General features: G+C 46.3%; 1 protein-coding gene and 1 non-coding gene across 2 annotated transcripts in view; one reads left to right on the top strand and one right to left on the bottom strand.

The window, feature by feature from the left end:
- Positions 1-17,451, bottom strand: part of Me1 (malic enzyme 1) — a 106,781-nt gene extending 89,330 nt beyond the window's left edge. The window contains exons 1-2 of the mRNA XM_070011038.1: positions 17,137-17,451; positions 2,018-2,151 (exon numbers count right to left, since the gene is read on the bottom strand). Of these exons, the coding sequence (XP_069867139.1) occupies positions 2,018-2,151; positions 17,137-17,214 (212 nt within the window). The 5' untranslated portion in view covers positions 17,215-17,451. The remainder of the gene's footprint in view (positions 1-2,017; positions 2,152-17,136) is intronic.
- On the top strand, positions 3,750-3,881 carry LOC138819589 (small nucleolar RNA SNORA63). Its single transcript, XR_011369507.1, has one exon. It is a non-coding gene; the product is annotated as a small nucleolar RNA SNORA63 (small nucleolar RNA).
- Positions 17,452-21,635: the final 4,184 nt, after the last annotated feature.

Raw genomic sequence — 21,635 nt, 5'->3', positions numbered from 1 at the left:
TCAGCACTGAGGCTGAAACAAGTGGGTCAGGATTTCAAGGCCAGCATGAAGACACTCAGTGGGAATCACCCAGGGCCAGGGAACTAGTGCAGTGGCAAAACGTTTGCTAGCCTACACGAGGACCTGGGCTCGCCAAGAGCTGGGGGTAGAACTCAAGGGCAGAGCATTGGCCTAGCATGAGCAAGGCCCTAGGTTAAATCCTTAGCACTGGAAAAAATATATATAAACATCATAGAACAACTTCAAGCAGGTGTGAGGGCACACACCAGTAATCCCATCACCCACCGAGCTCAGGAAGGATGGCAGGTTCACCGGCAGCCTGGACCATGTAGTGAAACTGTGTCAAAAACACAGACAAGGCATGGTTCCAGTGGCTGGGCTCACTCCTGCAACACTGAATGGGGAGGATGGCAGTTCAAGTACAGCACAGGAAGAAACGTTCGAGTGACCCCTCTCTCAACAGAGAGCTGTGCCTAGTGGAGCATGTCTGCCATCCCAGGTACACATGGCAGACTGCACCCAGGCACAAATCATGCAGGAGGTGAGACCTTGTCTTCAAATTAGCCAGGAAAAAAAAGAAAAGAAAAATAACAACAAAAAAAAACAGGACTGAAGGCATGACTCAGTAAGTGTCTGCCTGCCAAGCTCCTATAGGATTCCAGCTCAAACTCTAGAACCTCAAAAGAAAAAAAAAAAAGAAAAAGAAATTGGAAATATTGTAAAACATGTCAAAGAATGAAGAAACAAAGTTGCTTGCTATCAAACATGGTAAACATTGCTGAAATAATAGCATTTCATTCAATGCTTCAAGAGACTTCATTTTGTTTTTTTTTGGTCAGTCGTGGGGCTTGAACTCTGGGCCTGGGAGCTGTCCCTGAGTCACCGAGTTCTTCAGCTCAAGCCTAGTGCTCTACCACTTGAGCCACAGCACCTCTTGTGGTTTTCCGGTGGTTAATTGGAGACTGTCTCACAGACTTTCCTGCCTGGGAGATCTCAGCCTCCTGAGTAGCTAGGATGACAGGCGTGAGCCACTGACACCCAGCCATTCCTATTTTTAAATGAAAACCACAGCATATCAGCATATCACAGCGTAATTTAAACTAAGTAAAAAGAAAACTTCATCCTTTTAATGACAAACCAAACTGGTAATTAGTATAGCAATATATATATATATATATATATATATATATATATATACACACACACACATATATATATATATACATATATATCACAATATAGCAATATATCACTTTAAAAATAGCTAATGTAGCCAGGTGCTAGTGAATCACACCTGTAATCCTAGCTACTCAAGAGGTTAAGACCTAATGATCACCATTCAAAGCCAGCGTGAGTAGGAAAGTCTGAGACTCTTATCTCCAATGAACCACCCCAAATCCAGAAGTGGAATTGTAGCTCAAGTGGTAGAGCACTTAGCTTTGAGCAAAAGCAGCTCAGGGATAGTTCCCCAGGCCCTGAGTTCAAGCCCCAGGATCAGTACCAATAAATAAATAAACACATAATTAAGGTAGATAAACTGAAAAAGGCCTTTTTCTCTCTAGCAGCATTTCTGATGGACTCACCCTCACTCCTGGGCCTGGATGATTGCAAAGCCCAGCTCTCCACTCCAAGGTAATAAGAAGCAACTTTCACCAGTTTTTCTCAGCGTAGTATGGCATTTGCTGATCTTTTATTGGTTTGCCGCCAGTACTGGGGCTTGAACTTGGGGCCTTGTGTTCTCCCTTGACTTTATCACTCAAAGCTAGTGCTCTACCACTTGAGCCATACCTCCCAGCTCCTGATCATTAAGTTTGTAACAATTTCATTCTAAGAAAAAGGTGATCTCCCTGAGAATACAGTTAAGGTTTTTTTGTTTGTTTTATTCAAATGTTACTGTAGACTTCTTAAGCAACACTGTGTGTCAGCAAATTCTCAATGTTCAACTTCTCAAATCAGGGCCCAGGGAAAGGGAAAGGACAAGGACAGTTGGCCAAACCCCTGTTCGGGAAAGCGTCACCTGTCAAAGTCAGAGCTGAGGCGCTCGAAGTTCTTCACCACCCTCAGGACCTGGATCTCCTGGGAAACGAAGCAGGGAGGCAGGAGCCCGTGGATGTTCAGCTGCTGCCTTTCCTCCAGCGAAAAGGCCAAGTCCTGCAGAGAAGAGAGAAAACACCACGATCGACCTGGACCAAAGCCCTAAGTGAGGGGCTGGCGTCTCCTCGTGACTCAGTGGGGCCTTCAGACCCAGTCCTCGTGAGGATGGAATTGGAGAACGGATGAGGGGGAACACTTGAAGAAGCACAAATGGAAGGTGATGCAGTACCACGAATGCCAGTAAATACAAAAATGAAGACGACGATCATAGGCCGTAGCAGCCTGGAGGAGGCTGCCCATCGCATCACATCCTGCCTCCAGCCTAGGGTCCATGCTCTTCTCTGCCCTCTTCGTGCTGTATCGCCAATGTTCCTTCCTGGCCTCCTCATCTAGTGCAGTCCTCTCTCTACATCTACACCGTAGCATGTGTCCACGAATTACCTAAAGTGCCTATTGTATAAAGTAACAGTACATAATAACAAACTATAGAGCTCAGAGCACGCAAACAATAGGAGCGACGGGTTGATGGAAAAAGTAAAACAAAAGTAAGAGCTGTGCTGAGGATGAAAGAGAAGAAGGGCTGTGGAAGGGGCTGGGAGGCTGGGCAGGGCATTGTTTTAGTCTGGGCTCTGCTGGAGACTGAAGGCCAAGAAGCACCTTTGACTTGACATCAGATGGCTAGGCTCAGTGAGCGCATCAGGCACGGGGATGCCTGGGTCTCCCGACAGGGCCACGTGGAGGTCTTGCCCTCAGACAATGTCACTACATTGGAGCTGTCCATCTGCCTCAGGAAGACACAGAGGCAAACAGCTAACTACAGAGCCAGCAGTGAGGCCTTCACCAGACAGAAGGCCTGCAGCAGCACTTCATCTTGGGCTTCTCAATCTTCAAATTGTGAGGAACGTGTGTGTGTGTGTGTGTGTGTGTGTGTGTGTGTGTGTGTGTGTGTGTGTGTGTGTGTGTGTGTGTGTGTGTGTGTGTGTGTGTGTGTGTGTGTGTGTGTGTGTGTGTGTGTGTGTGTGTGTGTGTGTGTGTGTGTGTGTGTACTGGAGCTTCACCTCAGGGTTAGGGGCACTCAGCTCAAGGCTGGTGCTCTACCACATGAGCCATGCCTCTCATCCAGCATGGGTTTTTTTGTTTGGTTTGGTTTTATTTTGTTGGTGGTGGTGGTTAATTGGAGATAGGGTCCCAAGGACTTTTCTACTCAGGCTGACTTGGAACCTCGATCCTTCAATGGACTGCAGGTCTGAGTCGGGGTGTAGAGCCTTCCCTTTGCTTTTTTATTTCTTTGTGTCCCTTGACCAAAGTGCAATATCCAGAGCTCAAGGAGTTTTGTCTGCTCTCCACAGCCTTCTCTTGATACTGTCAAAACTCAATCATTTATTGTGCACACACAACAGAAACTTTTAAATGTTTTATGTAGAAACATTTGAACACTCTTTTAAGCAAGAAACCTGCTGCTTAGAAAACTGCCTACCATATTCATCCTGATGAAAATTGCTTTTAAAATATAAAGCAATGAGAAAGGAATATCTGGGTGGGAATAGCAATGTCCTAAATAAAAAGACATAAAAGATCTAGCTGGGGAGAAGTGAGCATATAAAACCAAATGTCATGAAACAGTTCCTGAAATGAAATAAAGTTATGTGCAGGAACAGCAGGATTTAGACTAAACTATAGCTGCTAAATGCTGTGTTGTCATTCCCCCTGCTTAAATTAAGGTTGTTTCTTAACTATATCTGTCTGCTATACCTCTGTAGCAGCCAGGGACGCTTGGTCTCAGACATGTTGTGAAAAAAAAAAAAAGTTATGTGCAGGAAAAGATCAAGAAAGGAAGAAAAAAAGTAGATTCTCCTAAAGCTAAACAATGAAAGATAAGATGTGCAAAGTCTAGGTTAAAGTCTAAAACTACGTGAATACATGAGAACGAGTGGTCAACGGATAATATGCCTGCAAGAATCTCCCTAGCAGTACTCTTGACTAGAAGTAGAACCTGGGGTCACAGGTACTAGCACATGCTCCTCAGCAATGGCACTCAGCAATGGTACTTCATCATTTATCATTACAGGTAGCAGACCTGTTACATAAAATGCACAGTATCTGGTTTGAAACTATTCTTAACCCAAACAGCCCTACCATTCTCTCAGGCCATGAGAATGACGAAACCAGCTGGTACACCTTCTGATAATCTTTGATGTTTGTAAGTAAGAATGAACTCACATATACTTGTTAGTTAAATCCTCAAAGACATGCTTAAATATAAACTCATCTCTTTAAAAGAACTAAGTTAAAAAAAATCCTAGGTCTTAGAAATGTGGAGACCTGAGCAAAGCAAAGGTGCCATAGACCCTTTGGGGGAAATGGCCCTAATGTGCTGTTTTCTTTTATACCTACTGCTTTATTTCTCATATAAATAGAGTATAGTGTATAGGACATATTTGCAGAGCCTAACAACAGATGATAAGGAGCTCAAAGTTTATATGCATACAGAAGGACATTTCGTTTGACTTCTAACCAATTAGCCATGTAGTTGAAGAGACTCCATGTTTCCACATGCACCAGGTTTCCACGCCACCTGTAATTCTAATTCTCTAAAAGCATTTCCACATACTCAGTGCTCCACTCTGGGTTCTACCTCTAATGCACTTCTGTCTTTTTACTTTAAAAGTCCTTTGGACTGGATCCCTAGACAGAACGGCGTGAGTTTCCCTGCTCACAGTGGCAAATAGAGCAGCTATGCATTTGCTCTCCACTAATATCTTCCTGAGAAAACTGAAGCTATCAAGTAGAAATAAAAACTAAATTCCTAGTCAGGCTCCAATGACTCACGCTGGTAATCCAGCTGAAATCAGGAGGCTGAGATCTGAGGATCGAGGTTCAAAGCCAGCCCAGGCCAAGTCTGTGAGACTCTTATCTCCAATTAAGCAGAAAAACAGCTGGAAGTGGAGCTGTGGCTCTTCTTGTGGTAGAGCACTAGCCTTGAGCACAAAAGCTTAGGGACAATGCCCAGGCCCTGAGTTCTAGCTTCAGGACTGGCAAGGATGGTTCCCTTAAAGTCTTCTCAGACCATTTTGTGATTCCACTGCAGCAGCGTTTACACTTCTGGTTTGGGTGCTGTGTTCGTCAGGTCTGACAGCTTCTGGGGGGCTGGCACTGTGCTATTCTGTCTTGTGCCAGGACAGAGGGGGGCCTCAAGAAGTTTCAAATACACAAAGGAATAGATCAATACATTCATTCAGTTCTATAGTTTGCTCCACTTCAAATGACTAATCACACAAAAGACAAATTTCACACTACAATTATGTATGCAGTAGCACAAAAAATACAAATGAGTTGAAATTGTCCCTATAATTATTAAGATTTCCACTAGAAAATCTTATAATTAAGCTAATTTACTATTGACAGCTGTTTAAATGTGTAGGACTTGAATTCAGGGCCTCAAGCTCTTGCTCAGCATTATTTCTCCCAGCTGGTACTCTACCACTCAAGCCACATCTCCAGTCCTAGGCCTTGAACTCAGGGCCTGAGTGTTGTCCCTGAGCTATTTTGCTCAAGCCCAGTGCTCTACCACTTGAGCCACAACTCCACTTTTGGCTTTTGGTGTTTAATCGGAGATAAGAGTCTCACGGACTTTCTTGCCAGGGCTGGCTTTGAACCATGATCCTCAGATCTCAGCCTCCTGAGTAGCTTGTATAACAGATGTCAGCCACCAGCACCTGGGTTATTAATAGCTTTTTAAGACGACTTTGAACCAGATTCAAAATCCTCTTTGGTCCACCAAATGACACATGGCATGCATAGCTCAGCATCGGCGGCAGGGCTCACTTGGATGTGACTGCACCTTCACCCTGAGCAGATGCTCAGTGCCGGCACCAGTGACAGCAGACCGTTCCTTGTCGCAAGCCTCCACCAGTGTATGTGTGGTACATGACAGGCCGTTAACAAGCCACACACTCCACCAGCAAATGTGAATGCAGAGCTATGTAGTAAGGGCAGCTGAGAATATGACCTTACTGCAGGTCCAAGGGTGAGACACAAGAAGACTTTACTTAACACTGTGATTCTGAGCAGGTACTTAATGATATGCTTAGTGTTTCAAAAGAGACTCTTTTCAACCTTTGTTCTGTGAAATAGGAGTAATCAAACATGTACTGAACATATAGGAGGTATTATGTGTCTCTCATTGGATTGTTGAGAAAATTGAATGAGACCAAAAATTGTTGGATCCTCTGTAAATTGCAGTGTTGTATAAATGTTTGGGTCACCAGTCTGTTTGAAAATGAAGTGATTAGTGTGGAAGTGCCAAGAAAATGCTAAACTTTTATTCTTTATATCCTGGTAGTATCTGAAAATCTCTGAGTTTAAGAATGTGTGCATGGGGCTGGGAAGGTGGCTCAGTGCTTGCCTTGCATGCATGAGGCCCTGGGTTCGATTCCTCAGCACCACATAAGCAAAAAGAAAAAAGCTGGAAGTGGCGCTGTGGCTCAAGTGGTAGACCGCTAGCCTTGAGCTGAAGAGCTGAGGGACAGTGCCCAGACCCAGAATTCAGGCCCCACGACCGCCCCCCCCAAAAAAAATTAAAAAAAAAAAAAAAGAATGTGTGCATTGCTGGGCACTGGTGGTACACAACTGTAATCCCAGCTACTCGGGAAGCTGAGATTTGAGGATGGAAGTTCAAAGCCAGTCTTGGGTGTGAAAGACCATGAGACATCTCCAAGGAACTACAAAAAGCTGGAAGTAGAAGAGTGGCTCAAGTGACAGAGAACCAGCTTTGAGTGAAAAAGCCAGGCAAGAGCTTGCTGCCAAGTTCAAACATCAGTACAGTCATGCACACACACACACACACACACACACACACACACACACACACACACACACACACACACACACACACACACACACAAATACATGAGTTCCTTTGCTTATCTTCCCTCTTCAGTGCAAGAGATTTTGGTGCCATTCACCTTCTACATTCTCTTTTCTACTCACCCATTCAAGCCTCCCCCTCCCCCCAATCACTCCTATGGTAGTGAACACCTGTGTGTAGATATGTGTAAGTATTTCATATGTGCATACTTGCATATGTGTTTATCTTTGCATAACTTCTCAGTGGAGCACCCCACATGAGAGGCCTCAAGCACCCTGGTCCTTCTGGGTCCGCCTGACTTCGCTCAGTAGATCACCTCCAGACCCACCTACTCCCCTGATCGAGGGTGAAGGTGTCCCATGGGGCCTGATCCACTCATCTACTGGGGAATATGCGGGCTGCTCCCATCGCCTGGCTATGGTGAATAGTCCTGCGCTGCACATGGCTGTGCCAGCTGTACGCAACTCCCATTAGAAACTTTTAAGAAGAACTTTAGCAGTTTAGCTCCCACCCAGAGACTCAACCCAAGGCTTACAGAATTACCTATGGACCCTCCAGGCATGCTTGGACATAGTCAACTTTCCAGCAACTCCACAAAATTGAGTGTTTTCTTCCATTATAAATGAAGGGCATCAACAAGAAAAATAGTTAGCAGCAGTTATTACATCTTTGCATTAGGATAAAAATCTTGATCACCATTACATTGGTAACAAATATCGTAACCTATCATTCACGTTCATCACCACCTTGAAAGTTCAGTAATTTCTACCCATAATAAGGGTTGGAATTGTTTTGTCTGGTTTTGTTTCTAAGCAGAGAGGCTATAAATGCGAGCAAGCTTCATTCTGATGTCTTTAAAGAATAAAATCTTGAGCCAGGCTCGACGATGCCTACGATCCCAGCTGCTCAAGAGACGGAGGCAGGAGGAGCAGCTCTTGTGCCCAGCAGTGCAGACACATCTGAACAACACAGAAAGATACCAGCTCCAGAAAATAAATTAAACTACCCACATTTATCATTAGTGAAGTATATTCTCCTGGTACATAAGTTTTTAATGAACTCCTATAACATCATATTTTTTTAATATATGGATATCTGTATTTTATCATCACTAGTTTCCTTTGTAAAGTTATGTGCACTATTTATTTAAAATTATTGCTTTAGCTGGGCACTGATGTCTTATGCCTGAAATCCTAGCTACTCAGAAGGTTGAAATCTGAGGATTGTGGTTCAAAGCCAGCCCAGGCAGGAAAGTCCATGAGACTCTTTATCTCTAATTAACCACCGAAAAGCCAGGAAAAGAGCTGTGTAGTAGTAGAGCACCATCCTTGAGCAAAAAAAGTTTAAGGACAAAGCCCAGGCCCTGAATTCAAGGCCCGGTACTGGCACACACACACACGCACACACACAATGTTGCTTTAGAGAATGTACAGACATCAACAAATTACCAAAAGGCCCTGTGGTACCGAGTTGAGATCATCAGCACAAAGCTATTGAGCCTTTGTCCACCTATACCTCAGTATGTGAATGTCCAGAGTCCTATATAATTCATCATGTCCTAGTGTGTATGCATATATATATATATATATATATATATGTTATAATCCAGTGTATTTACTTAGAGATTTATAGGCACATTCTAGTTAGCATAAAAGAGGGAAACCATGCAGCTTATGTTTCTTTGGCTCTGGCTTACTTCACTTTATATAACTTTTTCCAAGTATGAACTCCAACTAACTCTTGTTAGTTGGTGTGTATTGGGAGGGCGAGGGAGGCCACATAAATGCTGGAACAGGATGAACAAACGCAACAGTGATACTCACCAGACACCATGTGGAACATGAACTGGGTATCTTGTGGGTGGGGATGGGAGGGAAAAGCCAGGAGAGGATAAAGGAAGGGGAGACATGGTTCAAAAAGAATTGTACTTAATCACTCATTACCTGATTCATGTAAGTGTAACCCCTCTGTATATCAATCCTGCAATTATGAGTTTTTTTTAAAAAATGAGTTGAGAATGGTTGCCATGGGCTATGCTCAGGATGAACAGGGATGAACAGGGACATAGACCAAGACTTGATATACCGGAAATGCCACCGAGGGCTTTCCTGACTCTGCCATACCTGAGATGGTTAGAAATGTTTCCTGACTTTTCCAGGGCGGGTTGTGAGACTCCCTAGACTGGTCTGAGTTCTGCAAAAAGTAGTAACATCTATATTTATGGAGGTTCACTACAGGGGCCAGTGGCTCACACTTGTAATCCCAGCTGCTCAGGAAGCTGAGATCTGAGGATCACAGTTCAATGTCAGCCTAGGCAGAAAAGTCCATGAGAATTTTATCTACAATGAATCGCCAGAAAGCCAGGAGTGGAGCTGGAAATCAACTGGTAGAGCTCTAGCCTTGAGCTATAAAGCGCAGGGATAGCACCCAGGCCCTGAGTTCAACCAGCACTAAGAAAAAAAAAGAACAGATTATTATTATTGTTGTTGTTATTGTTATTACAGAAATATTGGCTCACATTATTATGGAGGCCAAGAAAACACAATTGAGCTGAGCACTAGTGGCTCACGCCTGTAATCCTATCTATTCAGGAGGCTGAGATCTGAGAATCACAGTTCAAAGCCAGCCTGGACAGAAAAGTCTAGTGAGACTCCACTAGAAACCACTCAGAAACCAGACGCAGTGCTGTGGCTCAAAGTGGTAGAGTGCTAGCCTTGGCAAAAAAAAAAAAAAAACAGCTCAGGGACAGTGTCCAGGCCCTGAGTTCAAGTCCAGCAAAAAAAAAAACGAAGTCCCAACTGTTGTCTGCTGTTGGCAGGTTGGAGATGTAGACGAGCCGATGGACTAGCTCTGCTCTGAAATCCAGCAGCTCAGGGCCCAGAAAGAGCAGCTCAGAAACAGACAGAAGGAAATTGCTCTTCTTTCATCTTGTTTTCTCTTCAGGTCTTCAAATGACTAGGTAAGGCCCATCCACATTAGGAAGGACAACTGTTTTCCTAACTCAAATGTCATCCAGAGTTCTCTCACTCAGAACATCCTCAATCCAGAACACCCTCACCCACAATACCCTCAATCCAGAATACCCTCACCCAGAACACCCTCAATCCAGAATACTCTCAATCCAGAACAGCCTCAATCCAGAACAGCCTCACCCAAATACCCTCACCTAGAACACCCTCACAAAGAACACCCTCACCCAGAATACACTCATCCACAACACCCTCACAATCAAGAAGACCCTCGTCCAGAAAGCTACCCTCACTCACAATACCCTCAATCTAGAACACCCTCAATCCAAAACGCCCTCAATCCATAACACCCTCACCCACAATACCCTCAATCCAGAACACCCTCACCCACAATACCCTCACGCAGAGCACCCTTATCCAAAATACTCTCAATCTGAAATACCCTTGCCCAGAACATCCTCAATCCAGAACACCCTCACAGACACTCTCAGTGTTGTCTGACCCAATGTTTGGGCACCCCATGGCCCAGTCTAGTGGATACATAATACACTGTCACATTGTTCACAAAATACTTTTTAACAAGTCTGATGCTTACAATGCTTCCAGGCCCTTTCACACGGCCTGCCAGACTCAACGGGACAGTTGACGAATAACTGAAATAGCTGTGACAAGCGAATGGAGAGAAAAGGAACAAGCTAAGCAAGCACTAAGCTAGAGGGGTGAGGGAAGCACTCCCTGAGCAGAGATGGTGGGACACGGAGTTGGGGTGAAGGCTGCTGTGGGGTGCAGGCACAGCCTGGCATAGGCACTGACGCAGAGGCCTGGCTTCTTGGACCAAAGCCCAGGGAAGGAAACCTGTCCAGCTGTGGGAACAATGGCTCAGGGCACAGGACACAACAGTGGTCAATATTCTCCACATTTTCACATCTTCTATCCTTATATCGGAATCTATAATGGGTTGGGGTTTTTTGTTTGATTTTGGCACTGATCCTGAGGGTCAGGGCCTGGGCACTGTCCCCGAGTTTATTTTTGTTGGTCATGCGGCTTGAACTCAGGGCCTGGGACTTGTTCCTGAGCTCTTTTTCCTCAAGGCCAGCACCCTACCACTTTCTGAGTCACCGCACCACATCCGGTTTTCTGGTGGTTCATTGGTGATAAGAGTCTCATGGACTTTCCTACCCGGGCTGGCTTTGAACTGCATCCTCAGATCTCAGTCTCCCGAGTAGCTGGGATTGCAGGTGTGAGCCACTGGCGCCCAGCCTTCTGTTTTATGATACGCTATTTTTGAGACAGCACCTGGTTCTCCCTACATGCCTGCCTGAGTTGTGGTGCAACTCTTTTTTTTTTTTTTTTTTGTCGGTCGTGGGGCTTGAACTCTGGGCCTGAGCGCTGTCCCTCAGCTCTTCAGCTCAAGGCGAGCACTCTACCACTTGAGCTACAGCGCCACTTCCGTTTTTCTGGTGGTTTATTGGAGATAGGAGTCTCACGGTCTCTCCTGCCCGGGCTGGCTTTGAACCGCGATCCTCAGATCTCAGCCTCCTGAGTAGCTAGGATTACAGGCGTGAGCCACCAGCGCCCGGCTCTGTGGTGCAACTCTTGGGGCTTCCTATTGTTGCCAGATGGTGGACAATGTGTACTACTGCATCCAGAGTCCTCCATGGATATACAGCCTCTCAGACATTTCTGTGTGGGATGGCCTGGAACCTTGTTCCTCCCAATCCCAGCCTCCCATATTACTTGGGACCACAAGTGTGTAGCACTATGTGTGCTATAGGTCTTGTGAACCTGGCCTTGAACTGTGATCCTCTAGTTCTTAGCTTCTCAAGTTACAGGCGAGAGCCAAGAGAGCCTGGCTAGACAGATTTCTTAGTCACAGACTTTTGCTTGTATTTTGTGAAAAAAAACAGAATATATTCTTATTAATAAATGAATTATTGTCATTTATATGTATTGGTATGACCAATATCATACTTGTGTCATTATTATATCACATATAAAAGTAAAATATAAACAATATCTTGAATTGTAAGAAATTTAAAGTTTCTACTTCATTCCGGTTATTAGCTAAAAGCATGGACTTAGTATAATTCCCAAATTATTGCCTAGCCAGACATAGTAGTACATAGCCATCAATACCAGCTGCTCAGGGGGCTGGGCAAGTTCAAAACCAGCCTGGGGAACTTAAAAGATATCCTGTCTCTAAAGAAAAAGGGGAAGGGGAGTTTCAGTGGTAGCTCTCCTAGCACGAGTGAAGCTCTTGTTCTTTTTTTTTTTTTTTTAAAGAAGAGACTTCAATTTTAATGAGTAGATGGAAGAACAAAGGAGCCAGGACCAGTACTGCAAAGACAAATGAGCTCCAGGTGCACCCTAAGAACAAAGAAAAGGAAGTTACCCTATAATAAAGAATCTTCCTAGGTGTGTCAAAGCACTACTTAGAGTTAAGTCACACAGCAGAGTTTTTAATACTATGGAATGAAATTCATCAGTGATTACAATGCATTTTTAAAAATTAAAATAGAAAAGCCTGGCGCCAGTGGCTTACGCCTGTAATCCTAGCTACTCAGGAGCTGAGATTTGAGGATCAAGTTTAAAACTAGCCTAGGCAGGAAAGTCTGTGAGACTCTTATCTCCAATAAACTACCAACAAGCCAGAAGTGGAGCTGTGGCTCAAGTGGTAGAGCACACCAGCCTTTGGGGGAAAAAAGCTCAGAAACAGGCACACTCAGGCACTGATTTCAAACCCAAATACTAGCACCACTACTCTGTGTGTGTGTGTGTGTGTGTGTGTGTGTGTGTGTGTGTGTGTGTGTGTGTGTGTGTGTGTGTGTGTGAGCGTGCGCGCGCGCGCGCGCGCGCGCGCTGTGGTTGGGCTGATGTAAGTTTAACATGAAACGTGTGTTATTAACAATGAATACCCTATTTCCCCAAGGTTTTGTTTCATTTTGCTTAAATTCTGATCCTATCTATGGCTAAAATTGATTTTACCAAGACTATCTCCCCAAGGGTATCCAGCCAATAATTTAAATTAAGCCAAATGACAACTTTTCTGACCAAATAATTCCACTGTACAATGCAATTATGTAATCAAATGAACTTTAGACATCAGTGTGAATTTTTAATTTCACAAAATTACATTGAAGGGTCTATTTGTCATAGGACAAGCCCCACACACCACGTTACAAGCTCCCTGCCAGACTAGGCTAGGCTTGGCATCACAGGCTTGTAATCCCAGCACTCAAGACGCTGAAGCAGGAAGATCTGGAGTTCAAGGCCAAGCTGGGTTATATAGTAAGATCCTGTCTCAAACAAGCAAACAACATTTCCTGCTTTAAAAGCTGAGCCCAGTCTAAAATAAAAAAGAGGGCTGGGAAGGTGGCTCAGTGGTAGAGCGTTTGCCTTGCATGCCTGAGGCCCTGGGTTCGATTCCTCAGCACCACATAAGCAAAAAGAAAAAAGCCGGAAGTGGTGCTGTGGCTCAAGTGGTAGAGTGCTAGCCTTGAACTGAAGAGCTGAGGGACAGCGCCCAGGCCCAGAGTTCAGGCCCCACGACCAGACAAAAAAATAAAAAAATAAAAAATAAAATAAAAAGAATAGCTCACTCATTATATAAATACTTAATATTCACTCTGCAAAATAATATATGACCTCTGACAATCACAACATGAAAACCAAGAAAACAAGCATGTGGTAAAAATACTAAACAATACAGAGCAAGTAGCTACGTAAAAACAAAGGTGCTGTGGGGTGCTCCTGCCTGTAATCCCAGGCTAAGATCTGAGGATTGAGGTTGGAAGCCAGGTGGGGCAGAAAAGTCCATGAGACACTTATCTCTAACTAGCCAACAAAGAGCTAGGAGGTAGAGTTTTGGCTCAAGTGGTAGAGCACTAGCCTTGAATGAAAATGTTCAGAGAGAGTACCCAAGTCTTGAGTTCAAGTCTCAGGACCAGCATATGTGCGCACACACACACACATACACAAACACACACACAATGTTATAAAATAGTAACAGGAAAAAAATAATTAGGAAAAAGTTTCCCTAGATATTATTAAATCAGCTCAGGATATTTCAGTTGCAGTAGTTATACACCCAAAAAGGAAAGAAAGTCAGCAAATAAATTGTAAGTGGGAAGCTGAGCAGGGAAACTAATGAGGTCAATTCAGAGAAGATAGTAAAACTAGTAAACTAATAGACAGTAGGCTTTACGTGAAATAGAACAGGAAACAGCATACGATAAATATCGGGATAACGGAAGGAGGATGGGAGGAAGATGTTACTTGGTGAAGGTATTTCTTTCATACTTGCATACCTGCATATGTAGGTCAGGTTATAGTAATGGAAACAGAAATAAAGCCAGCAAAATGGTAGCTGCTGTTACTCAAAGAAAGGTGACCAAGGCCTGTGTTAAGGTACTTAATGAAGTCTTCCTATAGCTAGCTCAAGGCTAGGCTGTTAGGAGAAAATGAAGACACTGGTAGAGCTAGTATCCTTTTTGTGTTAGTTCATCAATAATCAAAAAGAAAACAACAAAACTCCCTGGACTCCCAGCAAACACACAGGCCGAAAAGTCTTGAGTGCATTAGCAGTCAAGGTCTCACTTGTTTTCTTGTTCTTTATCCTTTGGGGTGGGAGGGTTACTGAATGTTACACTCGGAGCCTTGCATTCTCTTGGCTTGCTTGCTACCTGCTTCTTGGTAGTTATTTTGGAGTTGGAGTCTCGCAGACTTTGCTGCCCAGGCAGGCTTTGAATCAGAATCCTCTGGACCTCAGCCCCCTGAGTAGGATTACTGGCCTGAACCACTGGAGGAGGTTCCACTTCTCAGGTTTCAATGACACACAAAAGTGCTTCCATGAGGTCCTGCCCCCAAACCTTCCAACTAAGTGAAGTCAAGTTAATTATACCAATTGCTCCAGTCAGTGAATGAGATTTGAGATCCGATTCAATATAACACAGATAACGAAGTTCAATTACAAATTCAGAAAATATATATTAACATATCAATGTGGCATCTTTCTACCTTTGGTGAAAGAACTTTGTGAGTTTTAATTCTGAAGTAGGTAGTGACTGTTCCAGGAAAAGGGGTATCACAAGGATTTCATAACCAATTCTTGACATAAACACAGCAAAGGCCTGGCGACTGCCCACGGAGTGGACACACTCTTGTGGGCCTTGCAGAAAACCAAACAGGTTCTACTACTTACGTGATCTAAGTGTCAACCTGTAATTCTGTCATGAAGTAAATAAAGCATGAGCGTCACAAAGTGTTCGTCACATCAAATTTTCCCTTTGTTCTACATAAAATAGGCTCAACCTATGGAGTAATAAAAAGGAAGAAAAAGAATCAAACTAGCAATTAAATTTAAGGGAAAAAAATTAAATAGGAACTATTTAAAATGCTATATTAGCTGGGTGCCAGAGGCTCACATCTGTAGGCCTACCTACTTAGGAGGCTGAGATCTGACAATTGCAGTTCAAAGCCAACCCAAGCAGACAAATCAGAGCAACTCTTATCTCCAATTCACCACCAAAACATCAGAAGTGGAAATGTGACTTGGGTAAGTGATAGAACACCAGCCTAGAGCAAAATAAAAGGGCAACATCCAGGCACTGAGGTCAAGTCCTAGTACTAGTGTGTGTGTACACATGTATGCACATGCATGTGCACACACACACACACACACACACACACAATAATAATCAGCAAAATGCCAGCCTGGAGGTTTGGCTCAAGTGGTAGAGCACCAGTCTTTGGTGGAAAAAGCTAAGGAAAAGCATAAGGTCCTGAGTTCAAAACCCAGTTCTGGCACAAAAAGTAAAATGAAAGAAACTTGTATATTACATGACTACAAACAGTAAGTAATTACTGACTTATGTAAGTTGCCTGTCACTAATCCCACACATTCAATAAATCATGTCTTAAGCCATTGGTAAGAATGAAGGTCAGGAATAGCACGCCTGGGCAAAGAGCTGAGGTCCAGTTCCTAGTGGGAAAGGTTGCTCTCCAACGGAAGGAGGCAGAGCACTGCACAGATGTGCCGTGACTCACCGGGTCACTGTTCCCAGAGCACAGAAAGGTCACGCGTGTACATGTGAACACGCCCAGGGGGCATCCACACACAGACCTGTATACATGTGCCCACGCCAAGGGACCATCTACAGACAGATGTGTGCACATGTGCACATGCGAAGACGGCGTTCACACAGAGACCTGCACTTGCATACACAGAGCAGTACATGCATGCACACACACAGGGGATGTCCACACAGAGCTGTACACATGTGCACACACAGGGGATATGCACACACAGAGCTATACAGGTGTGCACACAGGGGATGTGCACACAGGGGCCATGTACACATACGGACGTGCACACACAGAGCTGTACAGGTGTGCACACACAGGGGACATGCACACACATATGAGATGTGCACACCCAGGGGACATGCACACACACAGAGGACGTGTATACACAGGCCTGGCGGCCTGCGGCTCAGTCTGGGCAGGACATGGGTCCACGGGGTCGGTTTCAATTCAAGGCAAAGTTGGGTGGAGAAGACAGAAGTCGCAGTGGAGGAAGGGGGCATGCACCAGGAAAGGGGGTGCGGTGCGGGATCCAGAGGGGGAGACAGAGAAGGAGAGGTCTCTAATAAAGCTAGTTTTCACTTCCGGGGAGGGGGTTCATGGACTGGCCAGCCTCAGGTCCAGGCCGGCTCCTGGCTGCCGCCAAGCCAGGGGGAAGCCCGGGGAGGGAGGGGGGTCACGCGCACGCGCCTCCCAACCAGCCAGGGAGCCCAGAAACCTTGTAACCCAGGGGTCGTGGACCCCGGATAATGAGTGAGGCCCCATGGCTCATGGCCTCCCCTGAGGGCAGGTACCGACCCCCCCACCCCTTCCCCCCGACGTCACCCGGCCCACATCACCCCCGGACCCCGACATCGCCCCGGACCCCGACATCACCCCCCACCCCTCACACCACCCCGGACTCCGACATCACCCCCCGCCCCTGACACCACCCCGGACTCCGACATCACCCCCTACCCCGACACCGCCCCGGACCCCGACACCACCCCCCACCCCGACACTGCCCCGGACCCCGACACCACCCCGGACCCCAACATCACCCCCTCACCCCCGACACCGCCCCGGCCCCCGACACGGCCCCGGCCCCCGACTCCGCCCGGCCCCGACTCCGCCCGGCCGCCGTACCTTGTTGAGGTGCGGGTCCCGCGTCAGCAGGTAGCCGCGCTGCCGGGTGTGGCGGCGGCGGGGCGCGGTGGGCTCCATGGCGGCGGCGGGGTCGGAGGACCGCGGGGTCGGGGGACCGCGGGGTCGGAGGACCGCGGGGTCGGGGGTCCGCGGGGTCGGGGGACCGCGGGGTCGGAGGACCGCGGGGTCGGAGGTACGCGGGGTCGGAGTGCGGCGGGGTCGGAGGTCCGCGGGGTCGGGGCCCGCGGGCTCGGCGGGCTCGGCGGGCGCGTGCGGCCGGCGGCGCGGGGAGCGGAGGAGAGGCCGCGGGCGGGGCGGGGCGGGCGGCGCGGTGGCGCGAGGGGGTGGGCGCGGCGGGAGGAGGGAGGGAGGGAGGGGAGGGGACCCGGAGGGACCGCGGGGAGCGGAGGGGAGGGAGGGACGGCGGGGAGGAGGGGAGGGGAGGGGAGGGGAGGGGAGGGAGGGCCGAGCCCTAGCAGACGGGACTGGGAAGCGCTGAGTCACGGCGGCGCGGATCAGCAGAGCGAGCGCGCGACCGGGGGGGGGGGGGGGGGAAGGGAGGGGGGAGGGAGAGATGGAGACAGGAGTGGGGAAGGGAGAGATGGAGGGGCAGGAGGGGGGAGGAGGAGGAGGGGCGATGGAGAGGAGGGGGCAGGTGGGAGGCGGGGGAGGGGAGGTGCAGGTAAGGGGGGAATGGAGGTAAGAAGGGAAGGGCGATGGGGGGCAGGGAGCCCCCACTCTCGCCCTTGGCATCAGCACCCCCACTGCGCCTCCCATACACAGTGTCTGGCCTCCTCCCCAGTCAGAGCCTGGGGGAGGGAGGGGCGGGGTCGGGCAGGAGAGGGGGCCCCGGGGCGAGGGGGGCCCCGGGGCGAGGGGGGTCCCCGGGGCGAGCACCGCGCGGCGCACCGCCCCTCTCTGCGCTCAGCGTCCACGCGGCGCCCACCCTAGCGGTGCCCGGGCCCGACGACGCCCAGCGTGTCCCCGCCGCTCGGGTGAGCTCTCGCCCCTCCGCTGTGGGTCGCGGGGGGGGGGGGGTGGGGGGGACATCAGGCCGGCATCACGCCGGGTGGCACCACCGGCTGCTCCACCTGGAAGTTCAAAGAGCAGCGTGGCCACATCCCGGTCAGCCAGAAGAAGTGTGACGGACAGACTGACAGACTGATGGACAGAAACCAGCCCATGCCCAGGGCCTCCCTGCTGCTCTCCTCCCTGCTGTTCCCCGCCCACGAGGTGCCTCCCACCCGCCCTGGAGTGGGTGACTGGCCGCTGTCCCCACAGCCGCCCCCCCCCCACACACATCCTGGCGCTGGCCTTCATGCCTGAACCGTGCTTCACCTCACCAGAAGGAATTACCCCACCATGGCCTTTTGGGTCTGAGGTGACCCCCTAAGTTTCCTGGACCCCGTCTTCGAGTGATCCAGCTGGCCTGGTCTCCACTGGCAGGCATCACAAAGTTCTTTACAGATGATTCTCTCACGTTTAAATGACACCATCCATTATGAATTTCATAATCCATACATAATTAACCCTGCAATCTCGGAGAAGGTAGACTTTCCTGAGTGATTAGCTCAGGTGCTTTACAATGCAAGTACTTTATGTCAAACAAAAACAGTTGAATAGCAGGCCTGAAAGTCAAGCCAAACAAACCTGAGAAAAACAAAAAATGTCTTATTACAATAAATAACTTAATAGTTATTTATTTATTTATCAGCTTAGTTCTTAATAACTAAACTGAAATATGTTACCTGTCTTTTTTTTTGGGGGGGGGTCAGTACTGGGGCTTGAACTCAGGGCCTGTACACTGTCCCTGAGCTTTTCTACTCCAGGGTAGTGTTCTACCACTTGAGCCACAGCTCCACTTTCAGTTTTTTATGGTTAATTGGAGATAAGAGTCTCACAGACTTTCCTGCCTGGGTGGGCTTTGAACTGTGATCCTCAGAGCTCAGCCTCCTGAGTATCTAGGATTACAGGCATGAGCCACTGGTACCCAGCAACCTGTCTATTCTTTTTTCTGACATTAAGGACCTACTACAGCCAGGAAAGCTTATATAAATAAAAGTATAAGGCCTCGTCCTCCAAGCCAGCATTACACAAGAGAAAACCTGCCAGGGCAGGGAAGGCTTTCATCTTTCACCTGTATGTTTATTTTTCTTACTAAAAGAACTTCAGATGTCTGGAATGACAAGCAGCCATTTTTGGAAGACCATACTTTTTCGTATAGAAACCTTAGTAGAACATCAAGTTTTTCCGCTTTTTTTTTTTTTTTTTTTCTTATTTGTGCTGAATCTGGGGCTGAAACTCAGGGCCTAGGCCCTGTCCCTGAGCTTTTGTGCTCAAGGCTAGCACTGTACTACTTGAGCTCCACTTCTGGCTTTTCTGGAGGTTAATTGGACATAAGAGTCTCTTGGTTTCCCGTGGCTCAGGCCTGTATACCTAGATCTGAAGGTCCAAGTTCAAAGCCAGCCTGGGCAGAAAAGTCTCCATGAGATTCTTATCTCCAATAAATTACTCAAAAAGACTGGAAGTGGCACTGTGGCTCAAGTGGTAGGGCACTAGCTTTGAGCACAAATTAGCCCACGGACAGCACCCAGGCTCTGAGTTCAAACCCCAGGACTGGCAAAAAAAAAAAAGTCTCCTGAACTTTCCTACCCAGGGAAATCCTCAGATCTCAGCCTCCTGAGTAGCTAGGATTACAGGTATGAGCCACCAGCAGCTGGCTTTTTAACTTTTAAATCTTTTGTAAAATTACCTAATGTTAACCAAAATATGTAGGAAAGCAAACACATAAAAATAAATTGATAGGTTCCAAGATAGCTGGAGCAAGAAAGTCCATGAGACTCTTATCTCCAATTAACCTCCAAAACGCCAGAAGTGGAGCTGTGACTCAAATGGCAAAGTGCTAGCCTTGAACACAAAAGCTCAGGGACAGCACCCAGGTCCTGAGTTCCAGCACCAAGACTAGCATTAAAAAAAATTTTTTTTAACTAGAAAAAGAACAAACTGTGGTGATAGTCAATCTATACACAATTTGTAATATTAACAGAGTGTAAAAGCTTCTCAGTAAAGTACTTGTCTATCATGCAAGAGGCCCTTAATTTAATCCCCAACACTGCAAGACAGATAGACAGACTGATAGATGGGTAGATCATAGCTATATAGACAGGTAAAACAATAAGTGTGATTTACAAAATAAAATACTAGAGTCTGTAAGTTTCTGTTAAACAGATTTCTTGCCTAGATTAAATTAGTGTGATACATTAAGAGCATCTGCAACATAGATTAAAAAGGATCAAGCAGAGGAATTAGGGAAATAATCACACAGACATCAATTCTAATATTTTACTTTGATGAGAAAAAAAAAGAAATCAGAGAAAAGATGTAGCTAAGTGACATTTTGGCACATTAAGTGACTATTTCGTCATCTAAAAAGCACATTGGTCCTGTCTTTGAAATCTAATATGTATCTTAGACAACTAAATTAGATGCCAAATTTTTATTAGAAGTAGATACTTTGCACTTAGATGTTATATAGCTTGCAGCTGAAATACTAGATTCATGCAAACCCATTTCTGCACGCATGCTTTAACATTTTCCTAAAACAGCATTGTCAGCTTGAAATTAAGTAAAACTAAAAACTGAGTATCTTAATTTAGACCTCCGTGTTTCCAATGCTCAGTAACACGCAGTCAGACGGGCTGAATGGTCACAACATGAGTACAACCCACTCCATCTGGATCACTAATTAAATGAGGTTTCTTGGTGTGTTGTTTATTTGTTATTTTTATCTTTGGTGGTACTAGGGACTGAATTCGTTTATCTGATCCTTTTGCTTTTTAGTTTGATTTTTAGGTAGAATCTTTTCCCTTTGCCTTAGTGGGCCTCTGATAAAGATCCTACTATTTAAGTAACTGGGATTATATACAGGCACCAAAAGGGCCAGTTGTTGATTTGTTTTTTGAAATGGAGACTTACTACATTGCCCACACTAATTTCAAACTCTGGACTCAAGCATTCCTTCTGCTTCAGTCTCCAGAGCAGCTGGGACCGAGTGTGCCATTGCTGAGGCTAATAAAATATTAAGTGAATTGAAGAAGATCAAATATGCATGCCTATATTTTAGCAACATCCACAGAAATGTGTTGTGATATCTCTTGTACAGTACCTCAAGTTATATATTCTTATTCATCTTTCACTTACCCAGCTGTTTGCAACTGGAAATACCATCCAGAAGATAGATTCTTTTTCCTGTACACACCCTGATTCTATCTGCTTCTCAGGTAGACAAGGTGTTTCATTCCTCAAACTATTTGATGGAAAACTCACAGGGTGCTAGTAGGCTAATGCTGAATATAGAACAAAACTCTAAGTTAGCAAGATGGCGTTTAAATGAAACTTCTCAAAGGCAGATCTCCAAATCACTCCTATACTTCAAGAGATTCACCATGCATATGGAATTTTGCATAATCTCCATGCTACTGCTGTTCTTTGAAACACTG

The sequence above is a fragment of the Dipodomys merriami genome, unplaced genomic scaffold (assembly GCF_024711535.1).
Source record: "Dipodomys merriami isolate MVZ:Mamm:240054 unplaced genomic scaffold, mDipMer1.0.p SCAF_8, whole genome shotgun sequence".
NCBI lineage: Eukaryota > Metazoa > Chordata > Mammalia > Rodentia > Heteromyidae > Dipodomys > Dipodomys merriami.
Note: the sequence above shows the minus strand (reverse complement) of the source record. Positions and strands in the feature narration are given on the sequence as shown.